At 38.4% G+C, this 17,258-nt stretch overlaps 1 protein-coding gene across 1 annotated transcript; it reads left to right on the top strand.

Annotated features, from left to right (window-relative positions):
• Positions 1–7,751: 7,751 nt before the first annotated feature.
• otp.S (orthopedia homeobox S homeolog) lies at positions 7,752–17,025 on the top strand. Its single transcript, XM_018244449.2, has 3 exons — positions 7,752–7,992; positions 9,432–9,838; positions 16,339–17,025. The coding sequence occupies exons 1-3, from the start codon at positions 7,956–7,958 to the stop codon at positions 16,858–16,860; spliced, it is 966 nt and encodes a 321-aa protein (XP_018099938.1). The 5' UTR covers positions 7,752–7,955; the 3' UTR covers positions 16,861–17,025.
• The last annotated feature ends 233 nt before the right edge of the window (positions 17,026–17,258 follow it).

Genomic DNA, 17,258 nt, shown 5'->3' with positions numbered 1-17,258 from the left:
AGATAGATAGATAGATAGATAGATAGATAGATAGATAGATAGATAGATGATAAATTTGAAAGATGATAGATTATAGATTTAATAGATAGATAATAGATTATAGATTTAATAGATAGATAATACATATATGATATAGAGAGATAGATAGATAAATATAAGATACAAATATAGATTTAATAGATAGATAGATGATAGATAGATAGATAGATAGATAGATAGATAGATAGATAGATAGATAGATAGATAGATAGATGATAAGTGTACCGAATAACTCAATCATAGAGGCTAGACAATATTAGGTGTAGAGATGTGAGTAGGAAGATAGATAGATGATTGATAGATTGATAGATAGATAGATAGATAGATAGATAGATGATACATTTGAAAGATGATAGATTATAGATTTAATAGATAGATAATAGATTATAGATTTAATAGATAGATAATACATATATGATATAGAGAGATAGATAGATAAATAGAAGATACAAAGATAGATTTAATAGATAGATAGATAGATAGATAGATAGATAGATAGATTCAATTGACGGATAGCAGATAGATGGTAGATTTGATAGATCATAGATGATAGATCAAAATACATAGGAGCAACAGCAATGGAACCCACATACTGGGGTTTCACAGAGCAGAAGTCCCTGGGTTAAAATCTCTTTCCAGTACTAATGGGTATTGGGATCAACCCTCTATGCAAAACAGAAAAACACAATTGTCAAAACTGTAATGGAAATGATCCAGATAACTTTATCTTATCTGGCGGATGGATACCCATAGCAACCAATCAGTGATTAGTTTTTTTCAGCTAGCTGCAAGCTGAACACTTAAGGCAATCAACTGATTGGTTGGCATGGGTTACTGCCCAGGTGCAAATTTGGCATTGTTTATAAATGACCCCCACTCTCTCTACTATTACCTTCTATCCTTACTGATATACCCACTGTACCCCCTCTGTGGTTCCCTGTGACCATACTCACAGATGAACAAGCTATTCTTACTGATATATTTTCTGTACCCATAGCAGTACACAGTACAGTTAGCTGCAGATAGGAATTGTCCTTTGAGACAAATAAAACTGAATAAACAGTCTGAACCTTTTACAGATGTGAGCCAGTAGTTCTGCTATTCAGCTCATTTGACAACAACTGCCTTAGAATCAGGAAAGTGATATTACAGTATTATACTGTATTCTGAACACATTCATGAAACCTCATGGGGACCCATTCAATGGTCCTGACCCATAAATTCCCAGTTTATTTTATACCCACAATACCCCATCCTTCTTTTCATAACATAGTTGCCTTATGTGTGTCACTCTTGCTCTTTGGGACTCTCTTAAATGTACTCACCCACCCTTCCTATCTCCCTTCCTTACATACTGTACCCCTCTTAGGCTCACATCTTCACTGCTCTCATCACTGCAGTAACCCATAGCAACAGTTTTATATATATATATATTTATATTTGTAAAGGATGTATATATATATATATATATATATATATATATATATATATATATATATATATATATATCCTTTACAAATATTGTTTAATTTATTTTGATGATAAACTGTTCAAAATGAAAAAGAACATTACTGTACATCTCCCATTTAGCACCCACTGGGCTTATGTACTAAAAGGCAGCAAGTGTTGCTCAGGTGCAGTAACCAATAGCAACCAACCAGCAGGTAGCATTTGCAGGTCACCAATTAAACTTCTTATTAGTTGGTATAAGTTACTGGGTTACTGTATCCAGGCACACTGTATGATATAGGGTGGATAGTGTATGCCTCTCTCTCTGCATGGCTCTTAGTCTGTCTATATGTTGCTCAGACTCGCTTTCCTTCTAACTGTCTCCCTATCATAAACAGAAAACATAAAACGAGTTAATAACTAAATATTAATTGTTAATGAATTGTTTTAATAATAAAGTAAACATATGTTTACAACTATGACATATATATATATATATATATATATATATATATATATATATATATATATATATATATATATATTCTTTTTTAAATTATTATTATAAAAAATAATCAGCCCTTTACTAATTTGTTTGGACTGAGCGCTTGAGTAGAGCCATATAACCTGTTTTTTTTTGCTGGTCAGTAGGGGATGATGGGAGGTGTAGTTCTTACATCGTTGCAGATTGCAGTTCAAACGGCCACTTTCCTCCTTGTGCAGCAGTGAGGAACAAAAAGAGTTAACAGCACCCAAGTCCTGTATCTCCCTTCCCAGTTGAGCCAACAGCCTCCCCTGTGCTGTTCCTCAGCTTTGTTCAGGGTCAGAGCGTGAGGGAGGAAATTGATTTATTTCCATTTTAAAACATTATATGTGCTTAGTTAAAAATTGGACAAAAATAGAAAGAAAGAAAAAAAATCCGATCTCCTTGAGCCAGGTCCCTGGCAGATTCCCTTGTACAAAATTCAATCTCTATTTTTTATGAGAGGTAAACTGCCTAAATAAATTGTATTAGGGCCCGGCCAATATATTTTCTGTGATTTCTGCTTTGTTCCAGCTCTACATGTGTGTTACAATCTAAAACGTATTTATGGAGCAAAAATCGCTGCATCCGTCACAGAAAATCTTTTTAGCTTGCTTTAAAGTGATTTTTTGAGGACATTTCTCCCATTTTGAACATTTGAAGTTATTGTGGTTAGCCCTTTCCATGTCTTCTGGCCTCATCATCAGGCTTGCTGGGCCACGTGAGAAAAACAACTGATATGATATTACAGATAGATTGGCAGACAGACAGAGACAAATATATATATATATATATAAATATATATATATATATATATATATATATATATATATATATATATATATATATATAGTGAATAAAGTACCCCCTCTTGTAAAATATAAGGATATTATAAGTTACCGAGGAGTTTCATGACCAGGTCATGGAACTCCGTGGTAACTTCTAATATCCTCATATTTTGCAACTGGGAGTACTTTATTTATTATAATACACAAATTTTAGTGAGTCATGTGACAGAAATGACATCAGAACTCACCGTTTATTACTGATGGCATCAGAACTCACCATTTATAAGGATATAATTTACAAGATATTCATGGCTTTTATGTATTATATATATATATAATTGCAGAAAACAACCAGCAACCACAGGGTATTGTTAAATCAAAAAAAACATGTATTTTGTAAAGCATGTATAGCCAACGTGACATTTCTGTCCCAACTGAGACCTTTCTCAAGGCAACCACACCCTCCAAGTAAAGTGCTATATATAGCCAGTCAAGCAATTGCAACAAATAAGTATCCACACATTAAAAATATAACTCCAAAGTGATTAGTGCAAAGTGATTGTGTCAACAGATGACTATGCATTTAAATATAGTGGTGCTAAAAAGTACATAAAAGTGACGTGAGCTTAATCCTTTAACTTCATATTTAAAATACGTTTATATACATATATACATATATATATACAGATATAAACATACAGAAAACTGTGGCCCCCCTTTTATCATATTAAAATGTGTGGTGGTGAACCCAACTACACACACACACAGACACACATATATATATATACAGACACATATCTTAAGATATAATATGTATATATGCACAAATCAACAATGTACATTAATGCGGTGCTGTATAGTTTCATCCAGAGTATTTAGTGCATCAGAGATGCCATAGCAAAAGAAGCAATTTATATATGAAATATGATTTGGCTGGCGAGACTACCAGTGTCTGGGCTATAAGTGCTACAGTTGCAAGGCTGGGAAGTGCCTGTAATATTCCAAACTCTCACTGATTTCCCAGTCATCTCCTTGCTGATCGCTGATTACTAGATAGAGGCTGCTGTTTGTCCCCACCATTGTCTGGGAAGAAATGATTTAGTTTGTTTATACTACTACAAAAATCAAGAGCAATAGAAAAGTCATAAAATGAAGCGCTCTATCAATCTCTGGGAAGCGACTAACGCAGATTGATAAGCCTGTGCTTTCCATTATATTGGGATTTCAGTGGGCTGCAGGCTGCACAGGGGAGTCGCACCGACCCTTCCAACAAACGTACATATTCAACATATCTGCTTCTGTTATACATATAATATGTACACACATATTTATACAGACAAACACATATATTTAAACAGATACACATACACACATATATTTATACAGACACACACATATATATTTATACAGATACACACACACAAACATATTTATACAGATACACACATATATATTTATACAGATACACATACACACATAGATATTTATACAGATACACATACATATACATATATATTTATACAGATACAAACACACACATATACATAGTAACATAGTAAGTAAGGTTGAAAAAAGACACATGTCCATCGAGTTCAACCTTTTTTTTTTTTATATATATATATATTTATACAGATACACATACAAACACATATATTTATACAAACAGACACACATACATTTATACAGACAGACACACATATATATTTGTACAGACAGACACACATATATTTATACAGACAGACAGACACACATATATTTATACAGACACACACATATACTTATACAGACAGACAGACACACATATATTTATACAGACACACACATATATTTATACAGACAGACAGACACACATATATTTGTATAGACACACACATATATTTATACAGACAGACAGACACACATATATATATTTATACAGACCGACAGGCACACATATATTTATATAGACACACACATATATTTATACAGACAGACACACACACATATATATATTTATACAGACACACACATATATATTTATATAGACACACATAAATCATGTTTGTAATGACAGACAGATAATTACATGGAAGCTCTACAAATAATTAGGTAGACAGACAGGTAACATTCAACTCATACATAGAGTAAAATATCATTTGATACCATGCCTCCCCCCATACAGTAGCTGGAGACACTTTGTGAATAAGCACAATAAATAATACAGCAGATCCAATCGCAACAGATCGGTCAAATATAGGGATAAATCAATACAGCGGAGCTGTCCCTGGTGCTGAGTGTGGGCTCATGCTGGGGACGCGTTGTCATCTTTTCCTTGAAATTCTATTTTATTTTGAAGAGTCTTTTTGCGGATGTCTGGTTTGTGTGGCCCCTTAGGGCCCGTGATCTGGTGGTTACCTATTCGGGGTTTAGGAGGCAGGGAGTGATCCAGGGTCCAGTGCGGAGCTCTCCCAACCGGCCAGTGTGAGGGAAGAATCGGAGATTCAAGAATAGCGATAAATTGGGCAGATTTCGCTCCGCTGCCCCCATTGTCTCCGAGATCATCCCCTCAGCAGAGAGACAAGCCCGCAGCCCTTTAAACAGAACCCCCGCATCTGTTCTGCTCATTCCAATGTTTTCTGCCACACTCAATTGGGCGAAGAATAAAACAAATCTCCATCTATTCTCTATCAGCCCCTCCATTCCCTGCTGCACCCCCTCTTGTCTGCGCTTTATACTTTCCTCCTAAATGAATAATCTTAATTGCATCACTTTGGGATTAAAAATCAATGTTAATCAAGTCCAAAGTAGTAAATATCAGTTTCCATTGTGCTTGGGTGCCTGGTATTTTTGTCTTTTTTTTTTCCCTTTGTACAAATAAAAGAAAAAAAAACCCAAGACAACATGAAAAGGGCACAGACACAATCGAAACGGATTGTTTTGGAGCAGATCAGAAATGGGAGAGATTTTTTTTTTGCCCTTAATTTGCTCAGTTATCATTTACAATAAGAACCTCTTGGTTTGACAGCCAAGTCTAAACAGTAGTAAATTAGTACAAATTTATACTGATTTTACTCTAATAATCGTAATAAAAGCTTATAGATTTGGCACTAATTACATAAATGCCTAATGATCTTGAAAATTGCTCTGGTTAGAAATATATTACTAATCTAAACTTTGTTGCTGGCTGGCTTTGAAAAATCAGGGCATTAGAAATGCTTCGCTTCCCCTGTGCAGAACACTCGAGATTGTTCCAGTATTTAAACAGATTCAGATGAAATTAAAACAAAATAAACATTAGACTCCGGTGATGGCGTGATATTAAGTTTGTATAGGAACGCTGGCTTTCAGTTTGTACTAAGCACAACAATGGCAGCCCTTTAAAATCGTATGGAATAAATAATACATTGACTGTAGTAGAGAGAAAAACAGGTTTTAATTATTTTACACTTGTTTTCGTTTTTAGGCAAATCCTGATGAATAAATACAATATCGACGCGATTCTTCTGATCGAACCGATAATTCCACACACCAGCCACGTCGATAATGCACGTGTTTGTTATTGAGAGTAGAAAAGCAACCCAGGCCCAAGTGGCTGCATATAACAGCAGGAGATGGATCCAGGTAGAAAAGCACAAGGGGAATTTATTGAGTCGGCGGTTGCTTTGGAAAAAATAGTTTTTTTTTTTCGTTCTTACAATGGAAAATAAATCCGATCATATTCTGTTTCTTTGTCTACTGCCCGTTTCGGGTAAAGCTACACCAGGGGAGTCTTGTTGCACCTAAACAATAAAAAGAGGATGTGATTGGTCTGGATATTTGGAAATAATAAGTCATAGGATTTTGCTTTAAAGTCGCACGACCGAGTCGTTTATAATCAGAGTCATCAAAGAAAGAAATGGCATTGCTATAGCTGATCTGTTCAGGGTCAGGCAGCCCTTGGCAGAGTTATACAGCATCGAAAGGGTTATTTTTTTATATAAAGGCACGTAATTGTTTTTTTTTTTTTTAACGAATTATTTTAGGGAAATAGAGTTGGATGCAACAGGTGGAGTTCTAAAACAATGGACCGCAAGGGTGGCTAATTCAAGGGGAAAGGATTGATCCCCCTTTTACTAGTCATTCTGGAGAAAGAGGAGATGTTTTAATATACAGCACAAGATGTTGACTTTATTTAAATACTTGATAACAATAGTAATAATGATATTGATCTCATGCTTGTTGTATACAGCATTCTCCTGGCCCATTGGCACCAGTTTAGTTTGTTGTATAAAGGAATGGCTTAGTGGAAGGCTATAGAGGTGTTGGTTACAGCTGCAGCGGTGCCAAGTGAACTCTGGGGGGTTGGTATAACCCACTCAGTACAAGGTAATGGGCAAGTTCGGTGGAGTTACTATAAAGACATCAGTTCCAGAGGGTGGGTGTGGTATAGGTCCATCAGAACCAGGTAATGGGCAGAGGAGCCATGGAGGGGGACTGGTATAAGTCCATCAGAAGCAGGTTATGGGCAGAGGAGCCATGGGGGGAGGTGTGGGGTTGGTATAAGTCCATCAGTACCAAGTAATGGGCAGATGAGTCATGGAGGGGGTTTGGTATAAGTCCATCAGTACCAGGCAATGGGCAGAGGAGCCATGGAGGGGGTGGATTAATATAAGTCCATCAGTACCAGGCAATGGGCAGATCAGCACTGGGGGTGGGGTTGTAAGAGGCCCATCAGTACCAGGCAATGAGAAGTGAACCCTGATGGAATTGAATTTGGTGCACGAGTAGGAGGCAATGGGTAGGTGAATTCTGAGAGAGGTGGGTCTGCAATAAGTCCATCAGTACCGGGCAATGGGCAGGTGAGCCCTAGAGAGGAGGGTGAGTGAAGCAGTGGGACAGGCAGGGAGTGGGGGGTAGGGCACCAGTAGCAGCAGCAGCAGCAGGGGGACAGGCACAAGGAGCTGAGCCGGTGCCGTTTGCAGCTCGCTCTGTGATTGGCCAGTGCCTGCAGCAGCTCGGCACCTCCCCGCCTCTCTAAAGGACATTATAATGCAGGGGGACCCCCTTTTTAAGCACAAACCGAATTTCCCTTCATTTAGCTCATCTATATCTATCTATGTCATTTTGTTTTTCTACTGAATCGTTAAACAGCCGGCAGGATTTGGGGGGGACAGGCTTTCGCCCTGGAGAGGTGCGCGATGTTGTCTCACGCCGACCTCCTGGACGCCCGGATCGGTGAGTGTGTGGCCCCCTCTCCCCTCCCAGGGAAGCGTCAATTTGCGCCTGATTCCGCCTTAATGCGCTCTAAATGGGCTAATTCCTGCTAAAGTAATTGTGTAGCATTAAACTTTAATTTGATTTAACTGCAGCCTCCAAATACACTGGATGCGGACCTGCAAGGAGCCTGGATAATTCTATTTACTTCATATAACTATTTCCTGACTTGTGCCTTCCTGGGGGGTTGTTTGCCGTTTCTTTGGCACTTTTTATTCTGTATTGGCAGAGAGAGTGAATGGCGAGTCTGGGATCCGGGGCCCCTGTCCTTTCATAGAGGGAAAGGGGAAAGTTAATGTTTGATTTGTATTAGTTCCACTGCCTGCTCTCTACAGATGGGCCCACTGGCTGCTTGCAAAGAGCCTCCTCCCAACACAGAGCCCTAAATTCTGCTGCTGCCTGGGAAAGACCAACAACCAGATAAACAGCAGCTCTGCCCGGGCACATTTATTTGAGTTATTCTGTGTATTCATAGGGAGCTCTGGGCTGCCAGGAGCTTGGCACTCGGTTACCTTAACTGTGCAAATATAAAGTCTGTCGCTTGGCAACGGTGCCTTGCTCTTGACTGAATAATGATGCCAGTAATATAGCAACAATGCACTGATCTTGGGTGGTGATGCCAATAATATACCAATAATGCACTGAACTTGGGTGGTGATGCCAATAATATACCAACAATGTACTGATCTTGGGTGGTGATGGCAGTTATATAACAACAATGCACTGATCTTGGGTGGTGATGGCAGTTATATAACAACAATGCACTGATCTTGGGTGGTGATGGCAGTTATATAACAACAATGCACTGATCTTGGGTGGTGATGCCAATATATATCAACAGTGCTCTTACTTAGTAGTGGTACATAGATTGATCCTAGTTGAGTAGTAAAATCAGTATAAAGTTGAAGCTGCTGGATGTAAGAGCCAAGGCTGCTGCTTGGGATGCTCAGACCCCCAGCCTTGGTGCAGATTTAGGAGGACATGAGCCCCCATAGCTATGATCTGTTGAATAGCTGAGGAAGACTATGAAATGTCTCGGTTATTGTAAGGGTGAGGGAGCTGCCAACTCACTAGCAATACAAAAGGTTCAGTCTTTGGTAGATTGGCCTGAGGTATGGATACTGTAGGTATTGATAGGTATTGATACTGTAGGTATGGATACTGGTATGGATAGCATAGGTAATGATAGGTATGGATAGGTATGGATACTGGTATGGATAGGTATGGATACTGTAGGTATTGATACTGGTATGGATAGCATAGGTAATGATAGGTATGGATAGGATACTGGTTTGGATATGTATGAATAGGAAGCAGATCCAATGAGGCTGGTGGGTGAGGGTCTGAGGGATGCCCCCTGGTGCCAGGGCACGGCTCACAGTTCCCTTTCATCTTTGCAGGAATGAAGGACGCGGCTGAGCTGCTGGGGCACCGAGAGGCGATTAAATGCCGTCTTGGGGTCGGAGGTCCGGACACTGTGCACCCCGGGGATCTGAGCAGCAATGCCGACCAAGTGGAAGGTGCGACCCTACTGCACGGGGAGGACATCACCACAATGGGCTCCAATCAGTCCTCTCTGGCGGTCAGCTCCAAAGACCCAGACAAACAGCAACAACAGCCGAACCCCAACCAGTCAGGCCAACAGCAGGGACAGCAGCAGAGCCAGAAACAGAAGCGACATCGGACCCGATTCACCCCGGCCCAACTCAACGAACTGGAGAGGAGCTTCGCCAAAACCCACTATCCAGATATATTCATGAGGGAAGAGCTGGCCTTACGGGTCGGCCTCACTGAATCCAGAGTCCAGGTAAGCTTCATCCATCCCACAAATATATATAAATAAATACTGCCTTGTTCTTTTTCTCTCCTTCTTGCCCTTACTTGTCATGGCTCCTTCGGCTCAATTCCTTTCCTATTCTACCAGTAATTCTACCACTCAAAAGCAAATGTTGGCGAGTATTAAATAAACCCGTATATAACGAATTCCTACGAAATATACACATGATATGGTTTTAAAAAAATATCACACATAAGCAAATCTAATAATCAAACAGAAGAATAATCCCACCACCGTTGACAGAATGTAGCAAAACAGAATAGATATACAGCTAATATATATATATATATATATATATATATATATATATATATATATATATTTCGTTCGTTGTGAGATTCACCATTTAACACAGAACTAAATCGGCTGTGAAAGCTCTAACTTCTTGCATCGAGGACTTTTAAATAATTACATCCAATTAGTTGTCAAATGCAATGACTTATGATACTGAATTTCGTAAATGAACTGAACAAAAAAAAAAGAAGCAGATGCTATTTATACAAAATTACATATCGCATTGTCGAAATGAAACAACTAAATCAAACAATGGAATTGACTTACTGCAAATCAGATTCCTTAGATTACTTTGTTTATAATAAAGGGAAAAAATAATTTTAAAGCAACAATTAATTTGAAATAAACATTGATTTATTTTTTTAAATAATACAGTGTAGCTGCCAATGCAATCAAAACGCACGAACACGCTAATTACAATTCAACACAATTAAGACTCACTCATGTAAAATATGCAGAATATATTTACTTCCCGATTTAATGGGCCATTTACTGCTTCACAAAACTTGTGTGAAATAGTAATTGATTTGTGCTCTTTCTTTTAATGGCTGTTTTAGATATTTTATTTCATCGAACAGATTGCCTCATCATTGTAGCAGAAGAAATGATTCGGAAAAAAAATGCATTTAAAAAAAAAAGAAGTTAATTTTATATATGTATTTTTAATCCATTCCCTGGTAGAAGGCCCCCTAATCACTGGCAATGTTTAATTTGTTCCCAAGGAGTTAACTGATATAAAGAAGAAAAAAAAAGAAAATACCCTTACATGTTTCAAGGAAACGATCCACAGCTATTAGACCTCGATTATATCCCATTCTCACATTAAAAATAATAATACAGAGATTTATCCCCTAGCCAGCTCTATTCACAGGCTGCCAGGGTCTTCTCTGGAAGCCATAAAGTCATTTCTTTTATAGCTCGCCATTATTAGAAACCAATTCCAGCATTATTTATAACCCTGGATGGTTTATTAAGCAGCAATGCGAGAATAATGCAAATGATGTGATCAAATGCAATATAATAGGCATAATCATTAGTCTCCAGCACGGATTAATTCACTTTCAATTTCATATTTACATATAAAACAAATCAGCGAGGACACTGAAATACATTTGGTATTTTCCAATAATCATAATAGGTGTATTTAACTTATGTATTCGTGTGTATAGATGGATGAAAGATACATTGATGATAGGTAGAAGGATTTACGCAATTTCGTATTTAGATAAGCAGAGATAAAATAGGGGAGGAACAGAAGAGAATATTGACGAAAAAAAAACAACCACAACAAAGAGTGAAAAGAAAACGAGTTTAAATAAGAAATACTGGGAGCCTCTTGGGAACTTTCTGAAGGTTAAACCTTGAATAAGGCACCAAATACCTGTAATACACATTGTTCTAAATGCAATTTTTTTTAGCACTTCGTTAGTGTGTGTCTAGTGTGCAGCCTATCCAATGTCCTTAGAAATTCTCCTGTCACCTGCCACATCTTAATAGGGAACAAACCGAAAATATTTTCTGGCTTTCTAATGGAATGAGAGATTGCATTTTCTTCGGCTCCCAGTACTATTAAGGTATAATGAATTCGGCCCTGGGTTCACGGATGGCTGAACGAAATGAACCTCAGATCCCAGCTTTAATACAACTCTCCAGATTTCCTACCAAATCTTCACATTAATCATCCCCAAGTAAGATTGCAATGAGGTCTTCATATAGCCTTGTCTCCTGCAATCCTTTATGGGGGGGGGGGGCGCAACCACCCCCTTTCGTTTCTTCAGTTCTTGCCATAGAATTCGTTAGCTAGCACCTTTATTCGTTAATAATATATGTATTTTCTAGTATCCAAATGCCTGCCAGTCACTGGATCCAGATATTTATTTGTAGACTTTATGTAGCCAGTACTAACTCCCCTCTATAGCAAATCCTAAATTCATGATAAACTAATATATAAACGAATAAAATATTTTTTATCTATTTTATCTCATACACAAGGATCTAATACCGGGATAGTTCCCTTTCCCCCAGCCTAGTGGGCGAATGATATAGCAGCTTTGCCTCTAACGCTCATTCTGAAAGCCATTTGCACTGATGGTTTATGCCCCAGCTGTCAGCGCTGATAGATGGCAGTTTGATGCGCAGCAAAAGCCCAGTACAAACAAGGATACGGTGCGTGTGCCATTCCAGTCCCCTTCCAGCATAATGGGGCACATTTCTTCATAACTCATGGTCGGTCTTTTCAATTGAAACAGCTTCCCCATATTCCTGATGGTCTTTGTCAATTATTATTCTCTTTCCCTGTTCAGTCTCAGCAAGTCAGTAGTAGGCAGTCATGAGCAGTATTCTGTTTTTGGGCAGAATTTGGTGCTGCAGAATACTATTCAGTTTAAAATTCCCTATTCTTATAGTAAGGTTCGTTTTTAAATACACACAATATTTATACTCTATGCTGACCAAGATAAATCTTTCTGCTGCTGTAAACCTGCTGGCTGTGATAACTGCCAATGAGGAATGAAGGCCTACACACTGCTGTACAATAAGGAAAAAAAACCCATTGGTGTCAAAAACGTGCCCTTATGCTCAGCTACAGAGTGAAGCTAGTTGCTTTGTTTGCATAAAAAGAAATAACTATAAATTAGGTACATTAGTACGATTTTGATCAGGATAAATAAATATATCAAAGCAATATATTTCCCAGGACACCCTATAATATTATTCATCCATTTAGTAAATATTTTCCAAGTCAATAAATATATTAAATGGATGGGGCCTTATTTGTAAAATAACTCTAAACTGTGGTTAGACTGCTCAAACATTCCTATTTTTTGTTTTATTTTTTGATTCATTTCTTGTAGCCCAAGAAACAGATTTCACAAGCAAGCACATTGTTTTTCATTCTGGTCTTAGAGAACCTTTCTAGTAGTGGAATTTTTCAAAACAACAAAACAACAATATATATATATATATATATATATATATATATATATATATATATATATATATAGACAAATACAAGATTCCTCTGCACTCAACCCATTATCAATATATTTAAGACAGCGACATTTTGTGCATACTGCTACTGAAAAATGCCTTACCCTTTAAACAAAACAGGGATTGTTTGTCCATATATTGCAATATATTTAAGCTGGCCAACTACGTCAAAGTCATCCCATATCTGGCCAGTCCTATGCTCAATTTTCATCTGATTCCTTAAGAATTCTATGGTTTAATTATACATTTTATAAAAGGGACGAATACGTTTTACCTGCAACTTACTAGCTGCTTTCAAAGTAAAACTCCCAAACTTGGCTGCCCTTTTATTAGACACCAGTGGGATCACCTGACTATAGTTGGAGGGGGTGGGAGCTACAACATGGAGCTGGTCACTGCTCCTGTATAACTATAACAAACAGGGGAAAGTTGTGCTCACCTCTAGTTTTTAAAATCATTAGGCGGGGGTGCAATGAGGGTGTGACCACAAAAAACATATAGACAAATACAAGATTCCTCTGCACTCAACCCATTATCAATATATTTTAGACAGCGACATTTTGTGCATACTGCTACTGAAAAATGCCTTACCCTTTAAACAAAACAGGGATTGTTTGTTCATATATTACAATATATTTAAGCTGGCCAACTACGTCAAAGTCATCCCATATCTGGCCAGTCCTATGCTCAATTTTCATCTGATTCCTTAAGAATTCTATGGTTTAATTATACATTTTATAAAATATATTCTATATGTATATATACATAATATATATTCTAATATATATTCTAATTTAATTACATTTTAATATATATATATATATATATATATATATATATATATATATACACATATATATTCATAGAAACGCCTTTTTTTTTTTTACAAACGAGAGTTACTTAAATTGTGAGTACTAAATCCTTTTTAAATCTTTGTGGATACATTCTTTTCTGCCCACTTTCTTATTATCAAATGACTATATGTAGATTTTCTATCATAAGGCAGAAAAATGAGCAGGTTTTGGCCAGGCTGCTCGATCCGATGTGTCAATACAAAGCGCGATGTGCGTGTTTGATAGCCGATTCCATTGCTGCTGGTCAGGATTAAATAAAAATATTTCAGCGCTTTAGAACAAAATTTTTTGTCGTTGTTTTGATGATTACAGTATTTATAGCAAATTAAACTGCGTGGAAGATGTGCATGGCCGGTAACTGCACCTTTAGAATAAATTCCATGGGTAGCAAGTGGCAGAATGGTGTAGACTTGGGGTCAGATCGCATTACCATCCTGCATATTCTGCAGACCTCAAGGTTAGAAAGCCATAGGTTCTTCAATGCTGTTACATACCCTCCAGCCAGTTCTGTGCCATCCACAGAGGCCATTATTTAAAGGCATGTAGACCCATCATAGAAATACAGAAATGTACTCTTGCTCTGGACAAAAAACTATAAAACACACTTACCACTATATTTCTGTTATATTGAATCTCCCATACTTAATAGAATTTTAAATAGTTGTGGTCACCCCAACACTAAATTATATTTTGTAACCAAAACTGTATCATTTCTGTATTTTTGTAAGGCGTTCGTCCATGTTCAGCACATGTAACATCTCCCTGAAATACATAAGCCAAGAATGTCCAGTAAAATGTTTCGTTGTAAATGGGGCAAGGAAATATCATCCTTTATCATTACGGTTTATTGATGACACTTGTGTTACAAGATTTATTGCAAATTGAGTGTTACACAAATGTATCCCTGTTGTGAAATGTTAGATGGTAAGGAATAACCTTGGCGTTCTGTAATTTATATACGATCAGCTATCCACCTCTTGTCTTTATATGGCCATAGAACTCCTCCTTGACTTCTAATATCTTTATATGTTACAACAGGGGGTACATTATTCCTGTACAATACACCACACAGCCATATATATAGTCAGGAATAAAAGCCTAGAGTCGCTGTCCGACACAATGTGGTGCTGAAACATGAGCACGAGTTTGCAGTCACCTATATATAAAATATAATGGTAATGGGGCACTTTTCTTACACAACTCAAAAATCAGTCCTATTTCCTTTAAAAAAAAAAGTCTATTTTTCATAATTTCATAATTTAGGATTTTGCTGTGTCTCAGCAGCTAATAATTTGTTGAAAGTTATCCTGTGTTTGTATTTGGTCTACCCCAATCATTCTGCCTCAGCACAGCCAAACATTCCACTTATATCACTTGGAGATGCTGGAAATACAGATTCAGCTTCTATATGTGCCTGGGAGGTTTTTTTTGGGGGGGGGGGGGGCTAACAAAATACTCTTTAGCTAAATTAGCATAAACCCCATCGCTCGCTTCCTTATAAAGTAATTGCATTTCGCAACAGTAATGTTTTGCTTTCCTGCATTGCTAATTTGTCAAAGGTGGATTTTATTCTGTAAAATAACTCTCATTTCAGTCCCTTGATTTCAACTCCATTCTCCTGACCGCTTTCTTGTTTTGCTGTGTTTTAAAACCAGTACAAAGCATCAGCTCATCCTGGAGGGGTAGAATTATTTAGATGATTTTATCTAGATAAAAGAAACTTGACCAAGTAGAATGTAGTCACTCTCTATAAAGCTTCATACGCCCAGTGTCCTACAAGCCCAGACTTGGGTAACGCCTTATACACATGGACTATTTTATTGTGTCGATGTCTTGCAAATCTGCTTTTTCCTGCGTCGTTTATGAAATCAGGGTCCTTTTTCACTTCTTATAATTTTTAAAATGGGGTTTTATATATTTCGAAAGAATACTATTTTTTTTTAATTGCACATGCAGTAGAACCCCAATTTTACGTTTATCAGGGCACCAGAAAAAAGAAATCCAGAAAAATGTAAAGGCAGGACCATAAAACAACAAGGTAAAATGAGGGAAAACTTAAATTCAAGGGATGTAAAAGTGATAGTATATAAATCTTAATAGAAGGACTTGAGAAAAGGCCCTAATGTAGGCCGAAACGTTGGATAAGCATTAAATAAACACTAATTACACACCGAAATGGAGTGCTGGTCCTTCTATTAAGCTGTATGACAAATCCTGACCATTGCACCCGAAATGATAAGAAAGGCAAGTGCCATGATAAATGAGGGATATGCAATGAATTCGCTGTGGACTTGCTGCTGCTGTGTCTAACCAGTCCTCTATTCCATTTCCCAGGTCTGGTTCCAGAACAGACGCGCCAAGTGGAAGAAGCGCAAGAAGACCACCAATGTGTTCCGCGCCCCCGGGACCCTCCTGCCGACCCCAGGACTGCACCAGTTTCCATCAGCTGCGGCCGCGGCAGCAGCAGCGATGGGCGACAGTCTGTGCTCCTTCCACGCTAACGATACCCGCTGGGCTACAGCCGGTATGGGGGTGTCTCAACTCCCGCTCCCTCCTTCTCTGGGCAGGCAGCAGGCCATGGCGCAGTCGCTGTCCCAGTGCAGCTTAGCGGCGGGCCCCCCTCCCGGCTCCATGGGTTTGTCAAACATGGGTTCCAATGGCTCGGGGCTGCAGTCGCATCTCTACCAGTCCGCCTTTCCCGGCATGGTGTCCAGCTCATTGCAGGGTCCAAGCAACATGTCGGGGTCCCCCCAGCTGTGCAGCTCCCCGGACGGCAGTGATGTTTGGAGGGGGTCTAGCATTGCCTCCTTGCGCCGCAAAGCACTTGAGCACACAGTGTCTATGAGCTTTACTTAATATTTCCCTCCCTTGCCATCAACCATTCTCATGCTCACCCCTTAACGCCCGAGCCCCCTCTGTCTGCTGGGTAATGGAAGAGTCTGTAAGGTTAAAGGGTGGTTCACCTTTAAGGTCACTTTTAGTATGTTATAGAATTGACAATTCTAAGCAAATTTAGTTCAATGGGTTTTCATTATTTATTTTTAAAAGTTTTATAATTATATGCCTTTTTTTTTCTGACTCTTTGCAGCTTTCAAATGGGAGTCGCTGACCCCATCTAAGGGCAGAGACACACGGGAAGATTCGGGGGGATTTAGTCGCCCGGCGACTAATCTCCCCGAAAAGCCTTCCCGCCGGCTAGAATTGAAATCGCCGGCGGGATGGTACTCGGATCGACTCGGCTTTCTGAAGTCACC

Source organism: Xenopus laevis, chromosome 1S (assembly GCF_017654675.1).
Source record: "Xenopus laevis strain J_2021 chromosome 1S, Xenopus_laevis_v10.1, whole genome shotgun sequence".
Lineage (NCBI taxonomy): Eukaryota > Metazoa > Chordata > Amphibia > Anura > Pipidae > Xenopus > Xenopus laevis.
The sequence above is the reverse complement of the archived record's forward strand: the minus strand, read 5'-3'. Positions and strand labels throughout refer to the sequence as shown.

Excerpts from the sequence above, each read along its gene's own strand:
- otp.S (XM_018244449.2), top strand. The coding sequence starts at position 7,956 with ATGTTGTCTCACGCCGACCTCCTGGACGCCCGGATCG. Across the intron at positions 7,993-9,431 it reads CCTCCTGGACGCCCGGATCG|GAATGAAGGACGCGGCTGAG; the intron begins GTGAGTGTGTGG and ends TCATCTTTGCAG. Across the intron at positions 9,839-16,338 it reads TCACTGAATCCAGAGTCCAG|GTCTGGTTCCAGAACAGACG; the intron begins GTAAGCTTCATC and ends TCCATTTCCCAG.